Raw genomic sequence first — 27863 nt, forward strand, 5'->3', positions numbered from 1 at the left:
ATACATTGAGAAACTGAATGTTGAACTGAAAGGAGTTAAGCATTTATGAATGTTAGACACATTGCTGAAGTGTTCAGTTTAGAAAGATTCAAGCAAAGTCTTCCTCCAGCTATTCAAATTCACAGCATTCAATGAGAATCGGCCCAGACTTGCTCAGTGTAAACTCAGCCTTTGGGGGGTACCTCCTGATGGAGGTGAGGCGAGTTGATAAGTTTTAAAAATAGACAACTGTGCTGTCCATCATGCAAGACAACCACAAGTGGGCACTTATTATGTCCCCAACAGTTCTAAGCTCTATGACAACATTGTGTGGCCCTAATTAAATTTTATCAACTGATGTCCAATGAAAACAAAAATAATGGCCATAAATGTTCAGTTCTATTCAAATAATGAAAATGCTATCTACCAGTTATACATATGTACATCTATCTATATACCAAAGATTTCTTCCATTTTACAAGGCCCTTTCCTCCTTTATGAGGATGGATTGGCCCAGCCTTACTCTCGCTTCACCCATTTACTGTCCTTTCTATCTTAGTACATTGTGGAAGAAAGGTCATCCCTGTCTCCTCCCCAATGCCCAGGTCAAAAGCAAAGTAGTACTTCTACAATGGGGACTAATATTTTAAGTTGGTTTACCCACTGCTTCATTACTTGGCAACCCTTCCTTTCATTCACTTAAGTATTTATAGAGTAGACAGGAAGCCCTTCCAGCCACATCAATTTATCATCAATTCATTAAAGCAATCATCTTAGGAACACATTACATTAAGAGCCCTTTCACACTGATAAAAATGTAGAAAACATATTTACCTGGAGGAGGAATGTTTTGTCTTTGAATAAGGTGACACAGAGTGGAAGTTAGAAGCTGCTGATTGTGAGGATGGTGATGACAGCATTTCTTCATGAGGTTGATGGTGGCATCCTCCACACTTGTGTAATCTATGTCACTACTACTGTTGAAGCCAGGGCTGACGCGAATCAATGGTTCACTCCCACGAACTACAGGATCACCTATTACATTACACCACTAGTATAATACATGGCAAGTACATGGATGATTACATTTCACATATACGAGAAAAGAAAACTAGATAAATATATCTCAACAGATCCTTTTATCTCTTGAAACCAAAAAAACCTACCTAGCACAGTCAACAAAGGCAGCCAAAACACGGAACCTTCCCCACTCCCGAGCCAATCCCTCATGGGTGTCTCGGAGCACAGGGCTGCCAAGGTGTTAAGGGTGTGGGCTACTAATCCTGTGCTAAGACTTGGTACCATAGACCTGGTAATTTGTCGAGGTGCCTGTGGTGTAGCAGAAGACAACGTATGCTCAGCATTACGTCCCTTTTCAGCCATGGACACTTTCTCTAGATCTGTTGCACTTTCTCCTGCACTCGGGGAGGTACAGCTCTCTACCTGGCGCATCACTTCTGCCTTGCACCACTCTGGGGTGAAAAGGAACATGTTAAGTCAGAGGCAATGCAGAAAGGCACAGTTCTTTCACAGCAAGGCCTGCTTCACACCCACCACCTCATTGTATGACACCCCACTCCTACACCCATCCTTATCCACCACTCAAAATACATGGAAAATATCTTAATAAAATGACACAGGCTGCACTTATTCTAAACCCATGATGGTGATAATTTCCAAAGCTTACCCAGAATGCCATGCACCAGCAAAAGTGGAAATCCTGAATCTAGCATGATGTGAATGGCTGGAGGAGACTGTGCCACAGCTGCCAGAGTCTGCAGATGTGAAGGCGTTAAGCAGATAACACTTGGATCCTGCAAGATTAATCGTCCTTCAACCTCGAAAAAGGAGCCCTCGACACCTTCCTTCATATCATCGGTACGTGCAGCTCTTATCTCCGCTTCCTGGTCTTTCCTGAAAATGGATAGAGTATATATGAGATCATATACAAAGGGCATGGTTCATTAAATTCCACGCTACATAGTCCTCTGTGAAGGGCACCGTCCTAGCCTTCCAATAGGAGGGAGTTTGTGATGTTAAACCATGTTCATATATACAAAAATAACTCAATCAAAATGTATTCAATACAAACTCAAGTTTCATGCAAGATGATAAATCACGTACCTGTCATCTGTTATTGAAGTGTTGTTGTCAATCACAGTTAATACTGCCATGCTAACAAGCAGTTGTGTGAAGAGTTGTGGGCGGACATAGCACATGGAGCACATGATATGGTCAATGCCAACTTTTACTTCACCACTGGATTTGCCAGACCATTCATATACAAGTCTGTAAAGTAAAAAATAAATAAATAAATTTGATCTACTGTATCTATATACCAAGAGGTTTTTCCCTCTTATAAGGGAGGTAGCCAAGTCAAAGGCACGTACATACTCCCACCCATTCCACTCCCATCCAGCAACCCTTCCTCCCTCTCTTCTTAGTTCCCCATAGATGAGAGGTCATCCCTGTATCCCACCCACTGCCCTGGATTGGAAGCAATGTCATAACACACAGTACTTCCACAGCAAGGCTGCTTGAATCAGCAACACCCACCCCCTCTCCATCCCCTCATGCATAAAAAGAGAAGACAGGGAGAAATCCTTTCGGATTGTGTCAAAATACCATTCACATATAAGCACCCCCCCATCCCTCCTTTCCTTGCATAGCAGTATCATCTATACACATCCACTCTCCATTCATCCCTATCTCCTGCCCTCTTTCTTCCTTGTTCATCAGACACTACCCTCCCACTCATAGCCCCCTTCACCCCATCCATCCATCTCATCTTCATTCATCCCCTCAAGTTCACTCCCTCCACCTCTGCCTTCCACACCTTTTTCACAAACTTTTCTTCACTCATTCCCTCCACATGTCCAAAACTTCCCAATACTCTTTCATTAGCCCTATCTATAAACCAAGTTATATATACTTTGAGTTGGCCACCCCACCCTTATTTGGGGTAAAGGGCCATTGATGTGCATTTACCTAACTGAAATACAAAAGAAAGAGCTAAACTCATGGGTCCTTGTCTTATTCTCCTATTGTCAGACCTAATTTCAAATTAATATATGGTTCCAGTTTGAATTATATCATCTAGGCTATACCAGTTTATGCATTAATTTTACAACTGGGAAATTTGGTGGCGTATATATCAGGTGGAAGTAATAAATACTTTCACTTAAGTACTTCTAATAAGTACCTCTCGTATAAGGTGGAAGAGACCCTTAGTATATATAGATAAACTTGAGTGGTCTGTTAAGGAGTACTTGTTTTGTGATCTATGTGTACAAGTGCATTTTTATGAATATATTGTGGTACACAGTAAGTTATTGTACTCATTTGAGTAGAATTATGTTGCTTAGAGTCAACAGTATTGGCATTATGTGATGTGGAGGTTGGATGGGTTCAAGGTCTCTTGCATTGAACTGTATACATGTAATTCTTGTGTGTTGCTCTATAAGAAGAATTTTTGTTTCTGTAGGTGAATGTCCCTTTTATCATAATTTCACTATGAGCTAAGACAAGAAGGGACAACAAATGGGTGTTGACCGAGTGTGGGGTAGGTGAAAGGTGGGTGATGCCTTGGGTAGGCCACTCTTATATGGGGGGCCTTCTGGTATATGTGTGTATGTATTCACCTAGTTGTATTTTATGGGACAAGAGCTACACTCAGAGTGACCTGTTTTTGTATCTTGTATGTATGTATGTATGTCAATGTTCTCTTAGTGTTGTTTTGATACAGTATCTCACAAGAATCTAGAAATGGAAGCACATCACTCTCACTTTAAATAATACAAATAAAACTGTTTTGTTCTAACCCATGAAAGGTTTTCGAGATAACAGTTATCTACAAGTAAAGAGAAATCATCACAATCCAACAACACTTACTTGAACAGTTCATCAGTGATGATATTAGAAATGTCATGTGGTGTGTTCCAGAGCACTGCAGCAATGCAGTGGAGGATTTCAGCACTGACTGAAGTGCTTACTGATGTACTGATGCTTCTTTCACCCCTTTGCCTGGGTCCTGGTTCCTCAACATACCTTCCACTTGCTCCAATAATATGCTTCAACCAAGACAGCAATACCACAACACCCTCTGTGCTGTTCTCATTGACACACAATTCATATAACAGGGCTATTGCAGCATCTACGTTGCTCACACCTTTTATGGAAGAACCAGAAAGATATTACAATACATACATACATACATACATATACCAAGGCTTTTTCCCCCTTACAAGGGGGGTAGCCAAAAAAACAATAAACAAAAAATATATATATAATTATCTATCTATGCAAAAGGCTTCTTCCCCTTTACAAAGGAGGTAGCCAGTACAAGCATGCACGCACACACACACACGCACATGCACACACACACACACACCTACCCCTCCCACACTAATTTGTTTTAATTTTATTTTAGCTCTTTGTCAATGAATGGCCGTCTTTGTCCTCACCCACTGCCTGGGTCAGAAGGAATGCAGCAAGTCAATTATGCTAATGCCAATAAAGAACTAAAAGCTGCTCCAAGGAGTTGGACCCTGGAGTCTTTTGCTCACTTCTTCCAGCAAACCCATATACATATACCAAAGGCTTTTTCCCCCTTACAAGGGAGGTAGCCAAAAAGAAAAAGGCATTAAAACCATTCCCACCCATTCCATCCCTAAATACACTCCACTCTCTACCCTATCTCTAGGATATTGCCATCAAGAAGTACTTTACATGGACTAGAGGATTACTGACGAGGGGATGGAAGCCTAAAATGAACTTTATGACCTTTGCCTCCACACAACTCCCAAACTTCATCTTCAAAACCTTCATCAGGCACCAGCTAAGCACCAAAGGCTTCAGAACCTCTGCTGTCTACTTCTGGCAACAAACCAGTATCTTAGGAGGTATCAGAACACAGAATTTTTCATTTGCAAGTTCTGTCTACCTATTTATATATATAACAAGGGCTTCTTCCCCCTTATAAGGGAGGTAGCCAAGTCAAAGGCACACATCCACTCCCATCCAACACCCTTGTTTCCCTCTCATTTTAGCTCCTCATGGAGAAGTCATCCCTGACTCCTGCCCACTGCCCATGTCAGAAGCAATGCAGCAAGACACAGTACATCCACAGCAGGGCTGCTTTACTTGTGCAGCAACCCCCACTCCCCACCCCTCTCCATCCCTTCATGCAGAAAGTAATTTCCAAGTTTATCTACATATATCAAAATTCAAGCATTAAACTATATCCTTGGACCTGCCTATAGCAAACCTTCAAGACTCAATTCATACATACATACATACATATACCAAGGCTTTTTCCCCCTTCCAAGGGAGGTAGCCAAAAAGGGAAAGGCATAAAAACACTCCCACCCATTTCATCCCTAAATACACTCCACATCCCTCCCACCCTTCCTCTCATCTGAGACTCAATTCATAATTTTCATTTACTTAAACTGTTTTATAATAATTACTTATATATATATTAGTAAAATCACATCTAAGAGCTTTTTGTGTGTGTGCGTGGGGAGGGGATTGGCTAATGAGGCAAAATAAAGGGTAGAACAAATTTACACACTTTTGCTTCTACTGCACTGTGACTGGCATAAAATCCCTGTACTAAGGTTGAGTTACCCCATACTCACCTGCTGGCTGCTGCAAAAGTGGATGGGTAAGGAGAGTCCTGATGAGAGTAGGTGTCAACTGCTGCGAGTGACTTGCCAGGGCAAGAGTTGTTGCCTCCAATGGTGCGATGTTTGGAGTGAGGGATGGAGTGAGAAGCAGCGTTACACACGCCTCCATTACTCCTGGCACCTGAGCTCCAGCCTCTACTCCAAGACTGAGTCCGCCATCCACACGGCACATAACCTGGTGGATCAACCGGAGCCACCACATGCTGTGCCACAGAAAAGATCTTTCTTTAGTTAAATCTTTCAGAGGAAATTTACAAAGATGTCATAATACATATACAATGACCTAACAATTCAATATGAGTTATCACTACTGATGAAAAAATATGTACAGCAGAATCCTTTGGAAATTATATGGTACTCAATTCTTAAGATTTCATTCCAAAGGTAAGGTTGTCTTTTAGGCTTTTATGTATTTTGAATGTGTTTGAGATGAGGTGTCTGAGAAGTATGGTGGGGGTTACTAGGCTGGATAGAGTGAGAAATGAGGAGGTGAGGAGGAGAACAGGGGTGAAAAGGGATTTGGGAGATAGGGTTGATGAAAGAATATTAGGATGGTTTGGACACATGGAAAGAATGAGTGAAGAAAGACTAGTAAAAGAGGTATGGAAGGCAGATGTGGAAGGAGTGAACATGAGGGGACGTCCTAGGATGAGGTGGATGGATGGGGTGAAGGGGGCTTTGGGGAAGAGGGGAATGTCTGTTGAGGAAGGAAGGGAGAGGATGGAAGACAGAGGTGAGTGGAGAATGGTTGTATATGGATGATGTTGTGATTGCATGAGGAGAAATGGGCGGGGGGGTGGGGGTGGGATAGTATGTGTGAGTAAATTTTGACGCAGCCCGAAGGGATTTCTCCCCGTCCTCGCCTTATATGCAAAGGGGGACGGAGAGGGGGGGTCGCCGATTAAATGAAGCGGCCTTGCTGTGGATGTGCTGTGTCTTGCGACACTGCTTCTGACCCAGGGCGGTGGGCAGGGTGCAGGGATGACCCGTCATCCAGGAGGTGCTCAGATGAGAGGAAGGGTGGGAGGGATGTGGAGTGTATTTGGGGATGAAATGGGTGGGAGTGTTTTTGTGCCTTTCCCTTTTTGGCTACCTCCCTTGGAAGGGGGAAAAAGCCTTGGTATATGTATGTATATGTATGTATGTATTTTGAGGTGTATGACAGGGCTGACAGGAAGGTATTGTGGGATGTGTTGCAGAGGTCTGGGACACGGGGAAGGATAATGAGGGTAGTCAAGTATTTCCACATGACTATAGTTATCTTGTGTTAGTATAGAAAGTGGAGAAGGAATGATTTTAACCATAAGCAATGCTGCACTAGTGTTGTGTGATGTACCCATGGTTGTTCAACATGTACATGGACATGGTGGTAAAGGAGGGAAATAAAGGGTGACGGACACAGGTTTTGAGCTGGTGAGTGGAAGGTAAGCCAGTTGTTTGTGCATGACAGAGCACGGCTCGGTCAAACGAGGGACTGATGCTACTAGTGGTGGAATTTCAGATGGTACTGAAAGGATAAAGCTAAAGTAAATGTGGGCAACAGTAAAATGATGAGATGTATCCCCATAAAGGGATAGAGATGGGGTGCTTGGGAGGGCATGAGGGAGACTTCTCTCTGTTGACGTCAAATTCAAAATTCCTACCTTGCTTTGTGAGGAGCATAGTCTGCTGGAGTTGTGTCATGTGGCAATCGAGAAGCCTCTCTGAAGGTGGTGGTGCCCAGGAGCTTCAGCTGTGATAAGCCCAATGTGGAAGAGTCCCTTGGGCGATGTAATCTGACAACAATGGTGGAAGCGACCACAGGGCATGGTAGTATGATGCGCACATGCCCTAGGCCTGCAGTACTCATGGGTCCACTTACAGGAATGACCCACCCACCCTCTACGCCAACCTCCACTGATACAGCTGAGGGGCAAGCTAGAAAAGATTAAAAAAATGTCATATCCAATGCATGCATGCATACATACATACATATACCAATGGCTTTTTTCCCCCTTACAATGGAGGTAGCCAAAAACAATAACATAAATCCACTCCCACCCACTTCCTCCCTACATACTCCACTCCCATTCACCACCGGAGCCTCCCTCCCTCTTTTCTTGGCTCCTCCTGGATGATGGGTCATCCCTGCACCTTGCCCACTGCCCTCAGAAGCAATGTAGCAAGACACAGCATATCCACAGCAAGGCTGCTTCATTTAACCTGTGACCCTCCTGTGTCTCCTTATGCAGAAATCCCTTCAGACTGCATCAAAATATCATTTACACATACTCCCTCACCCTCCACATCCCCCACCCACTCCCTTCCATGTATCACAGCATCATCCATACACAACCATTCTCCACCTATCTCCTGTTTTCTGCCATCCTTCCTCAACAGACATTACCCTCTTTTCCAATGCACCTTTTACTCCATCCATCAATCTCATCCTTGGTTGCCCATTCATGCTCACTCCTTCCACCTCTGCCTTCCACACCTCTTTACTAATCTTTCTTCACTCATTTTTTCCATGTGTCCAAACCATCCCAACACTGCCCCATCAACCCCATCCCCCAAACCCCTCCTCTACCCCAGCTTCACTCTTCACCTCCTCCTTCCTCACTCCATCCAGCCCGGCAACCCCCAGTACACCTCCCAGACACCTCACCTCAAACACATCTAAACTTTTCCACTTTTATATCCCATATCTTTGCCCCATATATTGCCAGTGGCACAATCAACCCTTCATACAATTTCCTCTAAGCATCCATTCATAAATGTCTATTTTTCATTCCACATTTTAATCCCCTTAGGTATCCACTTGCTTCTCTCAATCTACATTCCACCTCCACCCAGACTCTTCCTCCTCCTGCCACACTCACACTGAAGTATCCAAAGCTATCCACCTCCTCCAGTCTCTCTCCCTTAATACTCACTTCCAATTTCCTGCCATCCTCTTCCCTAGCAAATCTCACCACCCGACTCCCACCCACATTCATCTTCAACTTCCTCCCCTCGCACACGCTCCCAAACTCTGCCACCAACCCCAATCCCTCCTCCGATCCTGCCACAAGTACAATGTTATCAGATAACAACAACCAGTCCAATGCATGTACCAATGAAAAATAAATGTGAGAAAGTATGAGGCTATACTAAATACACACAAAGCATGACAAAAGTACATCATTCTAATTATTATCATTAATATTACAATTATCATTAAACATTATATATACATGTATATAAAAGGAAAAAAGGCAACTTCCATAAATTTTGGCAGCTTTATTTTTTTTCTCCCCATTCTCCCAACTAACTCATATATGACTGACATATATGCCCAACCCAGAGGGTCTCCTAGATGAATGGAGAGTGGTTGTAAAGAGACAAGAAACTGATACAATGCAAGGGGATTTTTTTTGTCTGCTCTGTAAATTTTTGTGTGGATAAAGGAGGAAGGGAGTCACCATGTAATGAAACTATCTATACCAAAAGGTTTCTTCAGGTCACATGAAGAATTGTCACCCCATGAGATCTCACCCGAAGAATTGTCACCCCAGTATGGCAAATATCAACAGTGGAATAAAGATTAGGTTAGGTTAGGTTGAATTAGGGTTATACTTATTGTCATAAACTTATACAACCATAGAATCGTAAACCCAGGATGGCCCACATGAAGAACTGTCACTCTAGGTTAGCCCACATGAAGAACTGTCACTCTAGGTTAGCCCACATGAAGAACTGTCACCCTAGTATGCCAATTATCAACAGTGGAATAAAGATTAGAATAGGTTAGGTTGAATTAGGTTTATGCTTATTGTCATAAACTTGTACAACCAAAGAATCGTAAACCCAGGATGGCCTACATGAAGAACTGTCACCCTAGGATAGCCCACATGAAGAATTATCACCCTGTTGAAGTCTGGGGTGACAATTCTTATGTGATCCGTTTCTTCTTCCTCTTGTAAGGGAGACAACCAGCAAAGGCATTCACCAATCCCCCACCATCCCACTCCCACCCATTACCCATTAATTTCCCTTCTATCTTAGTTCCTATAGAAAAGATAGAGTATGTTTAGCTTGGGGAAATGACCTACAGTTTTGGTTCATCTTGGATCTGTTGTCTGTGCAGTCACATGTGGTGATTTGCATTCAAATTGTGTGCCAGTATAGGCTTTCATAAATAAATGCATGGTTGGAATTTAAGTGTATGGCCTTGGATGTTGATGCAGTGGGTGGAATGTGGATGTTTGTGATGTATGATGTTTTATTGATTTGTGAACTATACAAAATCCCCAGCATCTGCTATAACAAAATTTGAAAACTGCATTACCATCTTGAAAGAGTTCAGACTGGTCAGTTTAACTTGAGATTCTTAAGCTAAACCACTTTGGTACACAGACAAGAGACTGCCGTACTTACTTGCAAGGGATGCTGTGTGTGGTTGTAGATGCACCTCATGAAGAAGAACAGCACAAGGTAATGTCAGGTTGAGGTCAACCCAACTTTCATCAGGGTAGAAGTGATACGACCATGCAGGGTTCTTGGAAAAAGAATAAACAAATCAACAAAATATAACATGAAGTACTGTATGCATACACAACAAATTAGCAGTGAACTAAGCTAGAAATATGACCATAACATCAACCCATAAAATCATAATAAAAATCTATCCTCTGATAATCTAATTTATGTGTGTATGGACAAGTTGTACCATTGTTCTGGCATTTTGTTTCCTCCTCAATCTGCTGTTTGTGTGCATCACCATATTGGCTGTTGTGTATTCATATTGCCTGCAAGTATGCTGTTTGTTAGTACACTGGAAGGCTTGATTTTTCAGGTGTAGTTCACTCCCACCCATTCCATTCCCTACATACTCCACTCCCCTCCACCCTCCCTCTCATCTTGGCACCTCCTAGATGATGGGTCATCCCTGCATCCTGTCCACTGCCCTGGGTCAGAAGCAGTGTCACAAGACACAGCACATCCACAACAAGGCTGTTTCATTAATTCGGCGACATCCCCCCTCTCCATCCCCTCATGCAGAAAAGGAGATGGGGAGAAATCCCTTCAGGTTGCATCAATCTATTTCTCATACATACTTCCTCACCCCCGATCCACCATCCACTCCCCCTCATGCATCACAGCATCATCCATACACAACCATTCTCCATTCACCCCTATCTTCTGTCCTCTCCCATCCTTCCTCAACAGACATTTCTCTGTTTCATAATGCCCCTTTCACCCCATCCATCCATCTCATCCTAGGGCACCCCCTCATATTCACTCCTTCCACACCTCTTTTACTAATCTTTCTTCATTCATTCTTTCCATGTGTCCAAACCGACCTAATACTCTTTCATCAACCCTATCTCCCAACTCCCTTTCCACCCCTGTTCTCCTCACCTCATTTCTCACTCTATCTAGCCTAGTAACCCCTATCATACTTCTCAGACATTTCATCTCAAACTCCTTCTCTCTTCCTTTCTTATGTTCCATGTTTCTGCCCTGTACAGTGCTGTCGGCACAATCACTCCTTCATATAACATCTTAGCATCCATTCCCCGATGTCTATTTCTCATTACACTTTTTAATCCACCAAGGCATTTACTCACTTCTCTCAATCTACATTCTACCTCCACCCCCACTCCTCCCTTTCCTGCCACATTCACACCCAAGTATCTAAAACTATCCACTTCCTTCCATGTTTCTGCCCCATACAGAGCTGTCAGCACAATCATACAATCTCCTCTTAGCATCCATTCCCAAATGTCTATTTCTCATTACACTTTTTGATCTCCCTAAACATTTACTTGCTTCTCTCAACTTATATTCCACCTCCACTTCCACTCCTCCCTTTCCTGCCACATTCGCACCCAAGTATCTAAAACTATCCACTTTCTCCAGTCTCTCTCCCTTAATACTCACTTCTAGTTTGCTGCCACCAACTCCCCTTGTACATCTTGTCATCTTACTTTTATACCCACATTTATCTTCAACTTCCTTCTTTTGCACACCTTCCCAAACTCTGTCACTAACTTCCTTAAACTGGCTTATCTCCCATTTTTCTCCATTTTCTTTAACCATCTCCAATCTCTGGTCCATTACCCTTGCATTTACCTCTTTCACCACCCCATCCTTGTATAAATTGAACAGCCAAGGTGAAATAACACATCCTTGGCAAAGTCCCACCTTTACTTCAAACCACTAACTCTTTCCATTTCTAACTCTAACACAGACTCTACTGGTCTTGTAAAATTTTTTGACTGCTCTTAACAGCTTTCCTCCCACAGTGCCCTCTTGTCTACCCTGTCATAAGCCTTTTCCAAATCCATAAAGGCCCAAAAAACATCCTTACCTTTTCCTAAAGCTTTCTCACATATCTGCCTTACCACAAAAATCTCTTCCACAGAATCCCTATCTTACCTAAATCCACACTGTTCCTCACCAATTACTCCCTCTGTTCCTCTCCTAATCCTCTCAATTAAAACGTTCCCATAAGCCTTCCCAACTACACTCAACAAACTGATCCCTATGAAACTACTACACTCACACTTGTCCCTTTCCAAACATTAAACAACTGCACCAGCCACTCCACCATCACTGTACTTCCCTTTATTTAGACATTCCACATGACACCCATCCAACCCAGGTGCCTTCCCTGCACTCATCACTTTGATAACTGATTTCACCTCATCTTTACTTCTCCCCCCATTTTCCTCATTCATCACTGTTATTTTCTTGGTGCTTCCCACTGCAACTACATTTCCCTCCCTATCCTCCTTCGCATTTAAGAAATTTCCAAAATATTCTGCCCATCTTCCTTTTACTACCTTCTCTTCCATTATCATCGCCTCTCCATCCACATGTTTTACCTTTTCTTTTCATTTGATTTGCCCCCTCTCCCTCTCTTAATTTCCTTCCAAAACATCTTTTCATTACTTCCAAAACTGTCATACTCTTTGCCTCCATTATCTTATGCTTCTCTTTTCTTTGTATCTTTCATATGATTCTCTCATCCTATTTTGTAGCCAATCTGTGAATGCTCATTTCTTCTCTTCTACAACCTTCTTTGCTTCATCATCCCACCAGTCACCACCCTTCCTTCTATTTCCTCCCGTCCTACATATTCCACACACCACTTTGCACATCTTGAGACTCCCTCTTCCAGAGGGAGGGTGGAGGGGTGTGGAGTGTATTTAGGGATGGAATGGGTGGAAATGATTTTATGCCTTTCCTTTTTTGGCTACCTCCCTTGTAAGGGGGAAAAAGCCTTGGTATATGTATGGTATATGTATGTATTCCTCCTCCACTCAGTTCTACTCTATCATTCACTTCTTCCCACTCTTCTCTCAGCTTCTTCTTGTACTCCTTTTCTTTCTCATTTAAGCAGTTTACTCTATGCACCTCCCTACCTTTTGTCCTTTTCCTCTTTCTCCATCTATCCTCCACTCTCAACTTCCCTTCCACCAAAAAATTATCTGATATTCCCCCACTCTCTCTCCTTTGAACATGTACATCCAAAATTCTTCCTATTCTTCTCCTGGTTACCACTATACAGTCCATTAAAGCCCTATCTACCACCCTTCCATCCACCACCATCTCCTATGTGTACTTATGCTCAACTTTCTTCCTAAACGTTGTATTTGCTATCATCAACTCTCTAGACATATTTCCATTATCTTTTCACTTCAATTTTTTCCTGGAACTCCACACTTCCCAAACACTCCATCTATTGGTTCATTTCCTACCCTAGAACCAAGATCTCACAATACCAGTAAATTGACACATCTCCTTAACCCCTTCCATACGGTGCCGCACACGTAGGCGTCATGGGGAGCAAGTGGATTCGCGATGCTGCCATATCGGCGTCTTGATTATATTTATTGTAGTCGCCCCTGTGTTTTTACATTCTCTCAAATGTGCCCTGAATCCCATTCTCTGTGGTTTTCAAAATTCGCGGGTGAAAGAGAGAACGATCGATATAAGCGGTGACTATATTTTATGATGCGAGTATTATTACGACACGTCGTACGGCTGGCATTGGCTGCTGCCCGTGAGATTTAAGTTCCGTACTGAAGTGGTTAAACCCTCTGCACTCATTTAAATCTATACAAAAAGCCTCCCTTTCCTCTACACTCTTCTCACTACCAGGCCCATTTGCACTTAAAAAACCGACATTTCCCTCTCCAGTTTCACCTTCATCCACATAAACCTTGACGAAATCTTCTTCCACTCCACCACATGTTTACCTATCTCTTCAATTACTAGTATAGCCACCCCTTATCTCCCTTGTTCTTCACTCCTGACACCTTCCCAACTACACTCCCACACTCACCCCTCCCTTTCATCTTAGTTTCACTCAATGCCAACTCATCCATCTTTCTTCTCACAAACATACTGCCTATCTCTTCCCTTTTACTCTCATCTGTATCACATCCATGCACCTTAGGGTTCTGGTTGGAAAACTCCTCCTAGACCCTCTTAAGCCTTTGGGGATACAAAGAGTGGGATGTCTAGTCCTATCCCCATCTCATTTTTGTTGTCTTTTATGATTGAAGAGGGAACACTTGATGGCAATATTCTTTTCCCCTTACCACAGGGTTCAGCAAAAAGGAAATATCCAGAGAAGTGGTACAGGACAGTATTAAGAGTGGGGGACAGCATAATGGAGGGACAGTCGCAGTATAATAAAGTAGTTACACTAAACATTTTAAATCAGTCGAAAACTCTGGATTGAAGCAGTCTTGTTTGTTTGTGGGACCTTTCATTTCGGTCTCCAGCCCACAGCTGAATTGGGCCATGCATTCATGAGTTTGCCAGAATAAAACATTTTTACTGCACCTTTAACTCTTTCAGGACACAATATCCAAAATCTAAATTAGTTTGTAATGCAAACAAGTTACCTTAGCCCTCTGGAAGAGCTGAGCTGCCTGGACCAATACATCTGCAGGTCTTGCTGTTGGGTTGCTTGATGTGATGGCAGCCAAGGGAGCAAAGTTGTACAAACCCTCTGTATTGTCTGCCTGCTCAACCCGTTTGGATGAGGACGTTGATGCTGAAGTGGTGCTGTGTGTTGCTGAGGGCAGTGGAGGTGCAAGGTGGTTCATGACACTGGTAATGAGACTGCCACGACCCCCACCCATTAGGCCCACACTGGACACGAGATTCTCCCAGAGCATCTAGAAGAAAAAAATTATAAGAGTTAAGAGGGATAAAGAGAGAGAGCAAGAGATAGTGTGTGTGTATGTGCATATACTTACCTAGTTGTGTGTGTGTGTGTGTGTGTGTGTGTGTGTGTGTGTGTGTGTGTGTGTGTGTGTGTGTGTGTGTGTGTGTGTGTGTGTGTGTGTGAGCGAGAGAGAACAAAATCAATTTACTATATCATTAAGGCTGTCACATTAAATTAATCCAATTACATAATCTGCAAAAACTTTAAGCCTACCACATAATGAAGGCCAAATCTTTCCACACCAAGTACATTATTTTATCATCATTATTTTTTTTTTACGTGACCACCACTGCAACAACCATAACCACAACCAGTAAACTAATCAACAACACTCATTTGTGACAAGCATCATGAAGTTCAGCTCTTCACCAATTCATGTAAATTTGTTATTTAATACTTCTCAAGACTGACAACCTACCTTCATGCCTCCCATCTGCGAAAACCTACTGAGAATGGCAGAGCAGTCAAGGACTCGGGTTAATAAACACAGCGCTGGTTCTGATAAGGTAGGGGGACTCCACCAGCCACCTGTAAACAGAATTTGTCATTTATTCTTTATTCCTTTATGACATAACTGAAGATAATATTGCTGGAAATCAAATTTAATACAGTATAATAAAATATTCCAACACAAAAAGAATTTGAGCTGTAGAGAGAAATACTGTGGGAGTCAGAGAGAGAGAGAGAGAGAGAGAGACAAAGAGAGAGACAAAGAGAGAGAGAGAGAAAGAGAGAGAGAAAGAGAGAGACAAAGAGAGAGAGAGAAAAAGAGAGAGCATTTATTTATTCATTTGTTATGCCGAATTTGTATAAATCACAGACCAAAAGGTCTCCATGCTTTTCTAAAGCAAATTCCAAACAACTAAGATGTATGACCTGGAGTAAGGAAGTTGATGACTGGGGTCAGGATCAGTTCGGGTGAAGTAGCCTTTGCATTAAGAGTGAGGAGCAGCTGGTATAAGGCATCTGTTAGGGTCTCCCCAAGACACAGCTTCTCGGTCACCTCTCCACTAACAGCCCCAAGCAGCATGGAAACACTGCTGCCCTCACAGGCTGCCACTGCTTGAAGGAGTAGCTGCATAGTTTCACCATTCTGAAGCACTGCAAAAAAAAAATATATATATATATATATATATATATATAGAACTATTTCATAGAATAAGCCGCCTGAATACCACCAGAGAAGAAACAATTATAAATTTTAAGTTACTGGATACTAACTATTGACCAAATAGTAATTATGTTATTCAATAATCATCATCAGTAAGCAGCACTTTCATCCTTGAAGACTATATTGTGCTGAACACAAAATGGTGGTGAAGGAGAAATTTAAAAAGGATAGAAGTTAAAAGCGACCAGCATTCTCAAGTAGAAAAAGTCTGAGTAAAAAAAATTGTTACATACATCAAATATTACAAAACATTGTTTTTTGCCAAGAATTGCCATTTTCTAATACTATACTTAAAACTAGCCAACTGGTCCATCAGCTGGTTTAATGCTGGGTACATACACGTCTATACAGGCAGAGCCCTACCTCAAGCATTGACTCAGAAATCCTTTCCAGGAGTACACATGCCAAATGCTCTTCGCTGGCGCTGATGCAACCCCATTTTTTTTTCTATCTAATTTTATATACATATTATATATATTATATGACATTAAACCATATCATCATATATATATATATATATATATCACAACTAACACCACAGTCAGAAAAAAGAAAGAGCTGAATAAGCGAGTCTATATATTTCAACTGCTAACTGCAACCCTCATCAGCAGTACGAAGTGGGAGGATGCTATCTTTAAATAGCAACCTCTTACAAAAGAAAAGGAACTAGGGAAGGAGTAAATACTACTACCCTCACTCTCTGGTGAACTGAGGATGACATGAGGTCAGGTGAGGATACCTATTAACAATTTGTTTTGTAATGAACAATACTGAGATTATGTCTGGGGTCCACTGACCCTTAAAAATATTCATAATGGGAAGATAATCTAATAAAGTGGATTCCATCATCTTCCTTCTGAACCCAGAACCAGATTTATAAACAAGTTCAGATTTGTCCCAGTCCATCTGATGATTCAAATTGTTCATGTGTTGGAACACTGCTGAACTCTTGACCATAACTAACTGACCTTTTGTGCTCATTCAACCTAATCCTTAGGTCTCTCCCTGTCTGACTGATGTATGCTAGGTTACAATCTTTACACACAAGGGAGTAAACCCCAGCAATATGATCTTTCAACTTCTGAAGAACATTAACAACTTTTTTAATAATTGTATTTTGGTAATTATGAATTAATTTTACCTCATCTTTGGGAAGAAATTTGGACAAATGGCGAATGGACTCTGAAAAGGGAATTTTGTAACACGTTTCACTTTGTTAAAGAGGGATTGAGAGAGCTAATTCTGGCTTGGCCGAGGGCTTTATCCAGGAACCACCGAGGGTAAGCTAATTTTTTTTTAATTGGGACCTGATGGAAATTAATGAGCTTTCAGGATCTGTAGCCTCCAATTTTTAGAATACAAATGTAGTAACATTGCATTACTTTGTTAAGTATAGTTAGGAAAATAATTTTGGAAGGTATTAACCAAGAGAATTAGAAGGGCAACAGACAGAGTAACTGGGGAAGAACAATCCATGTTCAGGAAAGGAAGAGGGTGCATATCAACTTTTCATAGTATGGCAGATATGCATTAAATTTTTGACATGATAGGTTCAAGAGACAGAGGAAGGGGTGGTGGAGGGGAGTGGAATAGGTGGGAGTGGGTATATGCCTTTGACTAGGCTACCTCCCTTATAAGTGAGAAAATGTTCTTGGTATATAGATACAATGGAAGAACTAAGTGTAAAGAGTTTCTGGGCCTATTTGGAGCTGCATCTCTAAGTGCATATAGAAGCATTGTGGTGACTTGTACCTGGTCTGTGTCTGGATCCTCAATGGAAGCTCTGGGTCATTAGTAACCCTCAACTCTAAGGAAAAATAATTCCCACACATTTCAAAAATCCATGAGCATACCTGTATCTGCCAGACATGGGACAGATGCACTGTGTGAACAGCTGGAAGATGTGTGAAGTGCCTTGTGTTCATCAGTTTGACTTGCTGAGGCACTAGGTTCGTCAGAATCTGATGTCCGCTGTTGCTCCAACTTGCTGGAGTCTGTTAGAGACGCACTGCCCATGTTGGAAGGCCGTGTACGATAGTTGGAAACTCCTCCTCGGACCTGTAGGGATTCAATGAAAATCATTCCTATATACTACAAAAAAGAACCCTTAGTAAAAACATATTTCAGAGAGAGAGTAGAAGCAAAGTATATAAAAAGTTGAAATGTAGTTGAACATTTTTCAATGGGTGCAATTTTTTTTTTTCTTTCTTTAATTTGATCATGAAAAGGATATACATTTCACCCTATAACAGAGAAAATATGAAGAAAAAAAAATAAGTCTCCCTACCTGTGGTGGATTTGCTAGAGGAGTCTGTGTCAATTTTCGGACAAGATTAAGAAGTGAACAGAGGAGGGAGTGTCGTGAAGGCACAGGTCCTTGCCTCCCATCTGAACCTAATACAGATGCAAAGAGACCTCCAAGTGATGCATTCTGGTCATTACTACCACAAGTCACCCCTTCATTGGATACCAAATACTGGTGCACCAGTGCAGCTGTAAAATAAATAAATAAATAAATAAATAATAACAATAATAATTATAATAATTTGATACATACATATACCAAGGGCTTTTCCCACCTTACAAAGGCATATATCCACTTCCATCCATTTCATCCCCACATACTCCACTCCCATTCACCACCCCTCCCTCCCTCTTTTCTTGGCTCCTCCTAGATAACACGTCATCCCTGTATCTTGCCCATTACCCTGGGTCAGAAGTAATGTAGCAAGACACAGCGAATCCACAGCAAGGCTGCTTCATTTAATCGCCGACCCACCCTCTCCATCCCCTCATGCAGAAAAAGAGAAGACTGGGAGAAATCCCTTCGGGCAGCATCAAAATATTATTCAAACATACTCCTTCACCTCCCCCCACCCCCCACCCACTCTTCCATGCATCACAGCATCATTCATACACATCCATTTCCAAATGTCTATTTCTCATTACACTTTTCAATCTCCCAAGGCATTCATTTACTTGCTTCTCTCATGCAGTAACATTGAAGATGGGGAGAAATCCCTTCAGGCTATGCCAAAATATCATTCACACATGACCACTCCCTAACCCCCCTAAAATAATGTTTCCCCCTTTTACTATAATCACTCCTCCTAGGAGTAGTTAATGGGAGTGGTTATGCTTTTGTTTTTTGGCTACCTCCCTTGTAAGGGGGGGAAAAAGCCTTTGGTATATGTATGTACTACAACCACCATGATCATATTCACTAAAAATCTAGTTTGTAACAATTCTGCCAACTATCCTAATTAGTCACCTTTTACAACATATATGAGAACATAATGACAACCTTCTCCCTCCAGAAGGATCACAAAAAGGAAGATGCGGAGTCTTTGCAGTGATATAGAGTAGGTTATAAACTATATACGGGATCTAAATATTAATACACCTACCAGTGGAGCTAATGATGGCCAGAGGTTTGTGCATATTCTCTAGGCCATCATAGTGCATAGAGAGCAACGTGTTAAGCAGACAGCACTGAGCATCCAGAGGACCAATGGCCTGAGCCATGGCACCTGAAGGTTCCAGTAATCTGGCCAAGACATTGAGAAGAACCTGCTTCAGGGTGTTCCCTGTTGCCACACTGATAACATCACATCTCACTCGCAGTCTGACTAACAAGTCATCCAGCATCCCAGTTAAACTGCTTCCAACCTGGAATATAATTTACATGTTAACATTAAAGAATTTTATATATGTAAAAACAGAATTTAAAAAAATATATAAAATTCGTGAAGAAGAAATCAAAAAAGTGCACTCGGAAAGGAACTTTGGTGTAATAATCAGCAAAGACATGACACCTGATAAACATATAAACAAAATAGAGAAACCTTCAACCTATTAAAGTCAATGAAAGTGGCATTAGACTATTTGGATGAGGAAATGATTAAAAAAAGATTAGTTACATTGATTAGACCAAAACTGGAATACGCAGTGACACTATGGACACCCGGTACTAAAAAGAACATAAGGAAATTAGAAAGAATACAGAGAGCAATGACAAAGTTGGCACCAGCTCTTTCAAAATTAATTAACATATGAACAAAGATTATCCAAATTAGAACTACCAAAACTGAAGCAGAGGAGAGAAATGGAATGGAAATCCTTGATAGGGATGATTTACTAAAAAATGACGATGGAAAAACAAGAGGTCATGAAAAGAAACTCAAAAGGGATCACTATAGAAAAAAAAAAGCTTCCCACACAGAGTGCAGGATATTTGGAATAACTGTGTGCAAATACTATTCAAGATTTTAAGAAAAAACTTGATGCTGAAAGATACAAAGATGGGTCACCATGAGCACAGCTCCCTTCCTGTGTAATACAACTAGGTACACACACACACACACACACACACACACACACACACACACGCACGCACGCACGCACACACACACACACACGGAGTTGCAAACTGGATACTAAAGGAATGTATAAACAAACTAACAGGAAAAATATACAAAATAATTGAATGCTCACTCAAAGAGGGAAAACTACCAATACAAGAATTTAAGAACAAACTTGATCTCACAAGATACAAAAACGGGTCACCATGAGCATAGCTCCCCTTCCAGTATAATACAACTAGGTAAATACACACACTTGCAGAAGGCTTTTGACAAAGTACCACATAAAAAGCTAATAAGAAAAACTGAAATAATAGGAGGAATACAAGGTAAGCTACTGGAATGGATGAAACATTTCTTAAGTGGGAGAAAAATGAGAGTGGTACTTGGAGACAAAAACTCGAACTGGGAAGATGTGATAAGTGGCATCCCACAAGGCTCTGTATTGGCTCCTTTAATGTTTGCCACATATATAAATGATATGGATGAGGGAGTGAAGTGTTACATGAACTTCTTTGCTGATGATGCCAAATTACTCAAGAGAGTAAGCACAGAAGAAGATTGCAGATTGCTACAAGAAGATTGCAGATCACTAAAAGAAGACCTAGACAAAATATGAGAATGGGGTCAGAGGTGTGAAGTGAACATTAAGAAATGTAGTATAATGGAATTTGGAAAAGGCAAAAATAGAGACAACTTATTAAACTGGGACACATGAGAAACAAGAGGACACGAGAAGAAGCTAAAGAAGGACAGTTAAAGAAGAGATTTGAAAAAGAATAGCTTCCCACACAGAGTGATTGATGTCTGGAACAAACTAATTAGGGAAACGGTGAGTGCCAAAACTACACAAGATTTTAAGAATAAACTGGATGTGGAGAGATACGAAAACAGGTCACTATGAGCATAGCTCTCATCCCATAAAATACAACTAGGTATTACTTATTAAAATGGGACAGAAGAGAAACAAGAGGACACAAAAAGAAGCTAAAGAAGGACAGTTACAGAAGAGATTTGAAAATGAATAGCTTCCCACATAGAGTGATTGATGTCTGGAACAAACTAAACAGAGAAATAGTGAGTGCCAAAACTATACAAGATTCTAAGAATAAATTGGATGCGGAGAGATACGAAAACAGGTGACCACGAGCATAGCACTTGTCCCGTAAAATACAACTAGGTAAAAAACAAACACACACCACACACACACTTATATCTATATGCCAAGGAGTTTTTCCCCATTAATAAGAAAGGTAGTCAAGTCAAAAGGAACATACCCACTCCCATTCATCACCCTTTCGTCCCTCTCATTTTAGCTCCTTGTGGATGAAGGGTCAACTCTGTCTACTGCCCACTGCCCTGGGTCCAAACCAATGAAGCAAGAGACAGTATATTCAAACCAAGGCTGCTTCACTTAATCACTGACCCCACCCTCTCCATACCCTTATGTGGAAAATAGAGAGGACCAAGAGGAATCCCTTCGGGCTGCATCAAAATATTGTCTACACATAGCCACTCCCTACTCCCCCCCCCCCCCCATCACCTTCAGATGGTGGCAAGGTTGTTGGGTTTTGAAAACGGACAGTACGGAGGAGATTCTCTTTGGCGTCTATTTTCCAGGACTACCACAAGCAGGTAGCTATCATGGATCCATGTAGTTTAGTCTTTTAGATATACGAATGCCACATGGCTTTGGTTTGCAGGGATATCTTTAAAAATGGTAAAGTACCAATTGAATCTATCTATGTAGTCAAAACTCCAGTATGGGATATATACTACTAGATTGTTTTTTCCCATTCACAAGATCTACGTATACATTTATAGCTTACCACATCACTTCGAACATCCGAACATAAGATCAGTTTCCCAGTGAGCAACTTTTGAAGTGCTGGGACAAAACTAACATCTGTCAAAATTGTTATCGCCATCCAGCTCTGAAAATAAAAATAAACATATAAATGAATAAAAAAACAAGGCGGTAAAAAGAACAAGTTTGACTTATATGGTCACTTAAATCCAAATTAATCTCAAAAGAAATTAGCCTGTATTAACTTTGAGCTGAATGAAACAAGACTTTTGCTAGATTTAAAACAATGTCCCATTTCTTTTTAACTTACCAGATCAGCAGCATCATACTGATCACCAGATGGATCCTGGGGGTTTTGGTTGCAACATAATGTCAATGTTTGCAAAATGAGGCTCCAACATCTCACACTCACACTGCCGCTTCTGTAACATTAAAGTTTTGGTTATTTTTTAACAAGTGAGTGAGTGAGTGTCTGTGTGTGTGTGTATTTACCTGGTTGTATTATACAAGAAGGGGAGCTATGCTCATAGTGACCTGTCTGTATCTTGCAACATCTAGTTTGTTCTTAAATTCTTGTATGGTGTTTGCATACACTATAGTTTCATCCTCTGTGTGGAAAATCTTTTTTTCTTTTTTTTTCAGATTTCTTTTTTTAATTTTTCATATCCCCTTGTTTTTCTTTTATCCCACTTTAATAAGTCTTCTGTCAAAGACTTCCATGCCTTTCATGATTCTGTAAAAGGCCAATAGATCACTTCTGTCTTCTTTGTTACAGGGTTGGTAGTTCCAGTTTAAACTTTGCTAATACGTCAATTTTGAAAGTGTTGGGGCCATTTTTGTCATTGCTCTTTGGATTCTATTTTCTATATATATTTTTTTTTACTGGGTGTCCTTAGCGTTGCAGCATACTCCAATCTTGGTCTTATCAGTGTGACTAGTATTTTTTTTTCTTTTTTTTTTCTTTTTAACCATTACCTCATCCAAGTAATTAGAAGACACCTTTATTGATCTTAGTAAATTGTAGGTTTCTCCAACTATTTTGTTAATCTGCTTGTCTGGGGACATGTCTTTGGTGATAATTACTCCTAGATCCTTTTCAGAACTAACTTTACTTCCTTTGCACTGATTTTACATTGTCCTGATGTTCTTTTTTTTTTACTTTTTCCAAATTCCATTAGACTACATTTCTTAATGTTGAAGTTCACTTCCCACTTTTGACTCCATTACCAGACCTTGTCCAGGTCTCTTTGTAGCAATTCAAAATCTTTTTCCTTACTTACTTTCTTTAGTAGTTTTGAGTCGTCTGCCTTTCCCTTTGAGTCGTATGCCTTTCCCTTTTTGGCTACCTCCCTTGGAAGGGGGAAAAAGCCTTGGTATATGTATGTATGTATGAGTCGTCTGCAAAGAACATGTAACATTCTACACCTTAATCCATGTCATTTACGTATATAGCAAACATTATCGGAGCCGATACTAAACCCTGTGGGACTCTCGGCACAATCACTCCTTCATACAATGTCCTCTTGGCATTCATTTCCAAATATCTATTTCTCATTGCACTTTTCAATCCCCCAGGGCATTTACTTGCTTCTCTCAATCTACATTCTACCTCCACCTCCACTCCCTTTCCCACCATACCCACTATATGCACATAAAAGCCCATTCATGCCCTTCCTATCATAGCAACTCAAGTATGAAGGGTCATCCTGGCCCCCTACCATGCCACTTGGGTCAAAGGCAATACAGAAAGGCACAGAGCTTTTACAGGAGAGCCCATTTCACCTCAACCAGTTCATCACTTGGTGACTCCCCTCCTTATCCACTCAAAATAATTCTAGATCATAAGGACAATATCCTTTGAGGCTGTCATCTTTAAATCCAATTACATACTCTGTCCATTCACTCTTATCTTTTACATTATATTTTCCCTGCTCTCACAACATTCTTCTTGCATCCAACAACTTTCACTCCATCAAACCTCATTCTTGGTTTTCCTAAGTTCATTCCATCCACCTCTGCTTTCCACATTTGTTTTGCTCACCTTTCCTTGTGCATTCTTTCCATATGCACAAACCACATTAGCACACTTCGATTCTTTGATCTACCCTATCATTATGTGTTTTTGGACAAGCATGTTCTGAGGTACTATGGGGAAGGTTATTGATTTGAGGAGTATGTTGCCTGGTTTATATATTTTTATTGTACTCAGTGGGCTGTGCTTATGTTGTGATGGTTTATGGACTCTTGTTTGAGAACTGTGTGCCTGTTGCTCACATATGATGCTCTCTGGGAAGGATTTTAGTTTCTAAGCATAGATGTTCCACTGAAGCTGCTTTAGCACAGCCACTTCTTAGTTTTAATGCTTTCTTTTGTGTTGTTTATAGTATTTCTTTGTTTTCATAACTGTTATGCACTATGCTGAAAAACTAAATGAAAAATTATCATATTTAGAAAGACCATAAAATTTCTTATGTATTGTTCAGGTCAATGAGCCATCACTTACCTAACAAGTGTAGCAAGAAGTGCTGACACAGCATTTGGGGAAAGTGGTACTGTGGGTACAATGGATGCATTCCCCTCCCCACCACTTAATTCCAAATTGATGCTTAGCCACATACCCAACACTGATTCCAGATGTTGACCATCAAACTGCAAGGGAATTTGGTAATGTGTACATTTGGAATAGATTTGGTTACGTCCTAATACTAATTACTATTTCCCTAAGATATATAATTACAGTCAAACCTCGGTTATCGAACGCTTCTGTTCTCGACCAAATCGGTTTTCGACCAAAAATTTCGAGAATTTTACGTCTCAGAACTCGACCAAATTTCGGCTCTCGAACAAACCGAAAGAAGCCGAGCGTACCCGAACGCGGCTCACTCGCGAGCCGAGAGAACTCGAACGCTAAGGACGCTTCCTCCGTAGCGCATTTGCGATCAAAGTTCATTCCGAGCAGACGTGTTCGTTCTTATTTACGTAAATCTGACTTTTTTCATCTTTGCATCGTGTATTAGCCCCTAATCATGGGTCCAAAGAAAGCAAGTTCAAGTGGTGAAGAAAAGAGGAAAGTAGTGCGCAAAACTATTGAATTTAAAAAAGAATTAATAGCGAAATATGAATCTGGCGTTCGTGTGTCTGCGTTGGGCTAGGAGTTTGGGATGGCGAAATCGACGATAAGCACCATCCTAAAAAATAAAGACCAGGTTAAAGCAAGTGATGTGGCTAAAAGATCAAGTGTTTTTAGCAAACAAAGGCCACAGGTATTGGAGGAAGTGGAAAAACTTTTGCTGATTTTCGTAAATGAGAAACAGTTAGCAGGTGATACTCTTAGTGAAGATGCAATTTGTGCCAAAGCAAGACAATTGTATGAAGATTTGATAAAAAAAGATCCTAGCATTATTCCGGAAGGGTTTGATAAGCAAGCAGAGGGTGGTTTGAAAAGTTTAAGAAAAGAAGTGGGATACACTTATTTATGGTAAACAGTATACAGTGCAGTTTATGGTGTAAAATAGTAAAAAAAAAAAAAATAGAAAAAGTTGTTTTTTAGACTTGGAACGGATTAAAATTATTTACATTGATTATAATGAGAAAAATTGTTTCGGTTTTCGAACAAATCGCTTTTCGAACAGCCTTCTCGAACGGATTATGTTCGAAAACCGAGGTTTGACTGTATATACATTTTATTCTAATCTATATACAAGAGGGAGGGAGGGGTGGTGAATGGGAGTGGAGTATGTGGAGATGAAATGGGTGGGAGTATATTTATGCCTTTGACTTTGGTTACCTTATAAGGGGGAAAAAGCATTTGGTATGTATGTATATACCAAGGGCTTTTTCCCCCTTACAAGGGAGGTAGCCAGGGCAAAAGGCACATACCCACTCCCACCCATTCTACACCCATCCACCACCCTTTCCTCCCTCTCATATTAGCTCCTCATGGATATCGGATCATCCCTGTATCCTACCCACTGCCCTGGGTCAGAAACAATGTAGCAAGGCATAGTATATAACAACACAGTATATAAATAAATATTTTAAAAAATTAAGTACAACATCCCTCTCCCATACAACAACAATAATGTTACCTTTGATTGAACCTTGAACTCACCTTGGTTGCTAAGCTTGTCAAAATGTTTTGGAATACATGCGACAGAAGCTGGACACTAGCTGTCAAATCCCCTGCCCCATACATCTCTCCTTCGTTCCATGCACTATTACTCACCTGCAATGATTAAAGAATAATTAGAATACACAACCACACATACAGATACCAAAAGGCAGTTTCCCCTATCTAAGGGTGGTCAGCCAGCCAAGGCCCACCCTTCACCCATCCCAATCCACCCAACACCTTTTTGTTGTCCCTATTTCTCATGGCAGTTTTCAATCCTCCAAGACATTTACTTGTTTCCCTTAATCTATAACATACCTCCACCGCTACTTTTCCATTTCTTGCTACATGCAACCCTAAATACTTGAAACTTTTCACTTCCTCCTGCTTCTCTCCTTAGGATGTGCCTCCAACTGTGCCACCCTCTCCTCTTATACATATCACCACCTTACTTTTGATTGATTGGTTGATTTATGGAATTCTTGGCTTGAGGGCCTAGCGCCGGAGCCAGTAGGCCATTCAGCGCATGTCTATCATATAGGAATATATAAAATTTCAAGTAAAACAGTAAAAACAATAACCCCACCTTACTTTTGCCCACATTTACTTTCAGATTTTTCACATGCCCTTCCAAACTCCACCACTAGTTACCACAGACCCTCCTCTTACACAGGCACAAGTCCAGTCTCATCCACAAACAACTAGCTTATCTCTCTCTTCCTTGGCCTGCTTTATCCTTGCCCACAAAACCAAACCTCTCTTCCAGGAGTGAATTATGGGGCCAATCCAGCAACTGTTGCTGGTTACCTGGGAGTTACAAGTCTCCAGTACCTGAGACTTGGGGTAATAGATTAACAGATTTCATCATTTGGCAATGCCCTTCCTAATCCACTCATAATCATTTAAGGAGCAGATAAAAAAAAGGACATTTTTTGTGGGCCATAGCCCAAGGTCACAAAGAATTAAAAATTGCCAATAATGAAACACCACCAGAAGAAAGAACACTTTAAAAGCTTACTTACCGGTAAGGGTGCAGTAATGGCACTGTTGAGTCTAGCAATGTGTACAGCTGCCATCATATGTAGCCGTAACTCAGCCATCAATGACACTCCATTCTCAAGGCGAGCATCAACAGCCGTGGAGTTCCCTGTGCCCTGACTGGCACCAATTAGGGGCGCTGTCACAAGGTCACCAATACGAGATTCTTTGCCAAAGCGGGTCAGCAGGTTAGGAAGTGGTTTCAACGTGCTGGAAAGAAAGATATATATACATATATATACCAAATGCTTTTTCCCCCTTACACGGGGGGGTAGCCAAAAAGAAAAAAGCATAGAAACCACTCCCACCCATTCTATTCCCTACATATTCCACTCCCCTCCACCCTCCTCCCTCCCTTTCATCTTGGCACCTCCTAGATGACGGGTCATCCCTCCATCCTGTCCACCGCTCTGGGTCAGAGGCAGTGTCGCAAGACACAGCACATCCACAGTAAGGTCGCTTCATAAATTCACCCCCCCCCCTCATGCAGAAAAGGAGAAA

At 41.2% G+C, this 27863-nt stretch overlaps 1 protein-coding gene across 7 annotated transcripts in view; it reads right to left on the reverse strand.

Moving 5' to 3' along the window:
* Bruce (BIR repeat containing ubiquitin-conjugating enzyme) overlaps nucleotides 1-27863 on the reverse strand; it is a 146129-nt gene that overhangs the window by 63468 nt on the left and 54798 nt on the right. For all 7 annotated transcript variants that reach the window (XM_076208059.1, XM_076208056.1, XM_076208057.1 and 4 more), the window contains 19 exons: nucleotides 27347-27572; nucleotides 26325-26438; nucleotides 24717-24862; nucleotides 22524-22635; nucleotides 22236-22340; nucleotides 19453-19714; nucleotides 18333-18538; nucleotides 17899-18103; nucleotides 15751-15975; nucleotides 15293-15402; nucleotides 14549-14824; nucleotides 10065-10185; nucleotides 7310-7583; nucleotides 5619-5869; nucleotides 3871-4147; nucleotides 2104-2268; nucleotides 1667-1893; nucleotides 1146-1451; nucleotides 814-1014 (listed from right to left, as the gene is read on the reverse strand). In XM_076208059.1, coding sequence (XP_076064174.1) covers nucleotides 814-1014; nucleotides 1146-1451; nucleotides 1667-1893; nucleotides 2104-2268; nucleotides 3871-4147; nucleotides 5619-5869; nucleotides 7310-7583; nucleotides 10065-10185; nucleotides 14549-14824; nucleotides 15293-15402; nucleotides 15751-15975; nucleotides 17899-18103; nucleotides 18333-18538; nucleotides 19453-19714; nucleotides 22236-22340; nucleotides 22524-22635; nucleotides 24717-24862; nucleotides 26325-26438; nucleotides 27347-27572 — 3809 coding nt within the window. The remainder of the gene's footprint in view (nucleotides 1-813; nucleotides 1015-1145; nucleotides 1452-1666; nucleotides 1894-2103; nucleotides 2269-3870; nucleotides 4148-5618; nucleotides 5870-7309; nucleotides 7584-10064; nucleotides 10186-14548; nucleotides 14825-15292; nucleotides 15403-15750; nucleotides 15976-17898; nucleotides 18104-18332; nucleotides 18539-19452; nucleotides 19715-22235; nucleotides 22341-22523; nucleotides 22636-24716; nucleotides 24863-26324; nucleotides 26439-27346; nucleotides 27573-27863) is intronic.

This window comes from Oratosquilla oratoria, chromosome 24 (genome assembly GCF_046742065.1).
Source record: "Oratosquilla oratoria isolate Oo_2021 chromosome 24, ASM4674206v1, whole genome shotgun sequence".
Classification (NCBI taxonomy): domain Eukaryota; kingdom Metazoa; phylum Arthropoda; class Malacostraca; order Stomatopoda; family Squillidae; genus Oratosquilla; species Oratosquilla oratoria.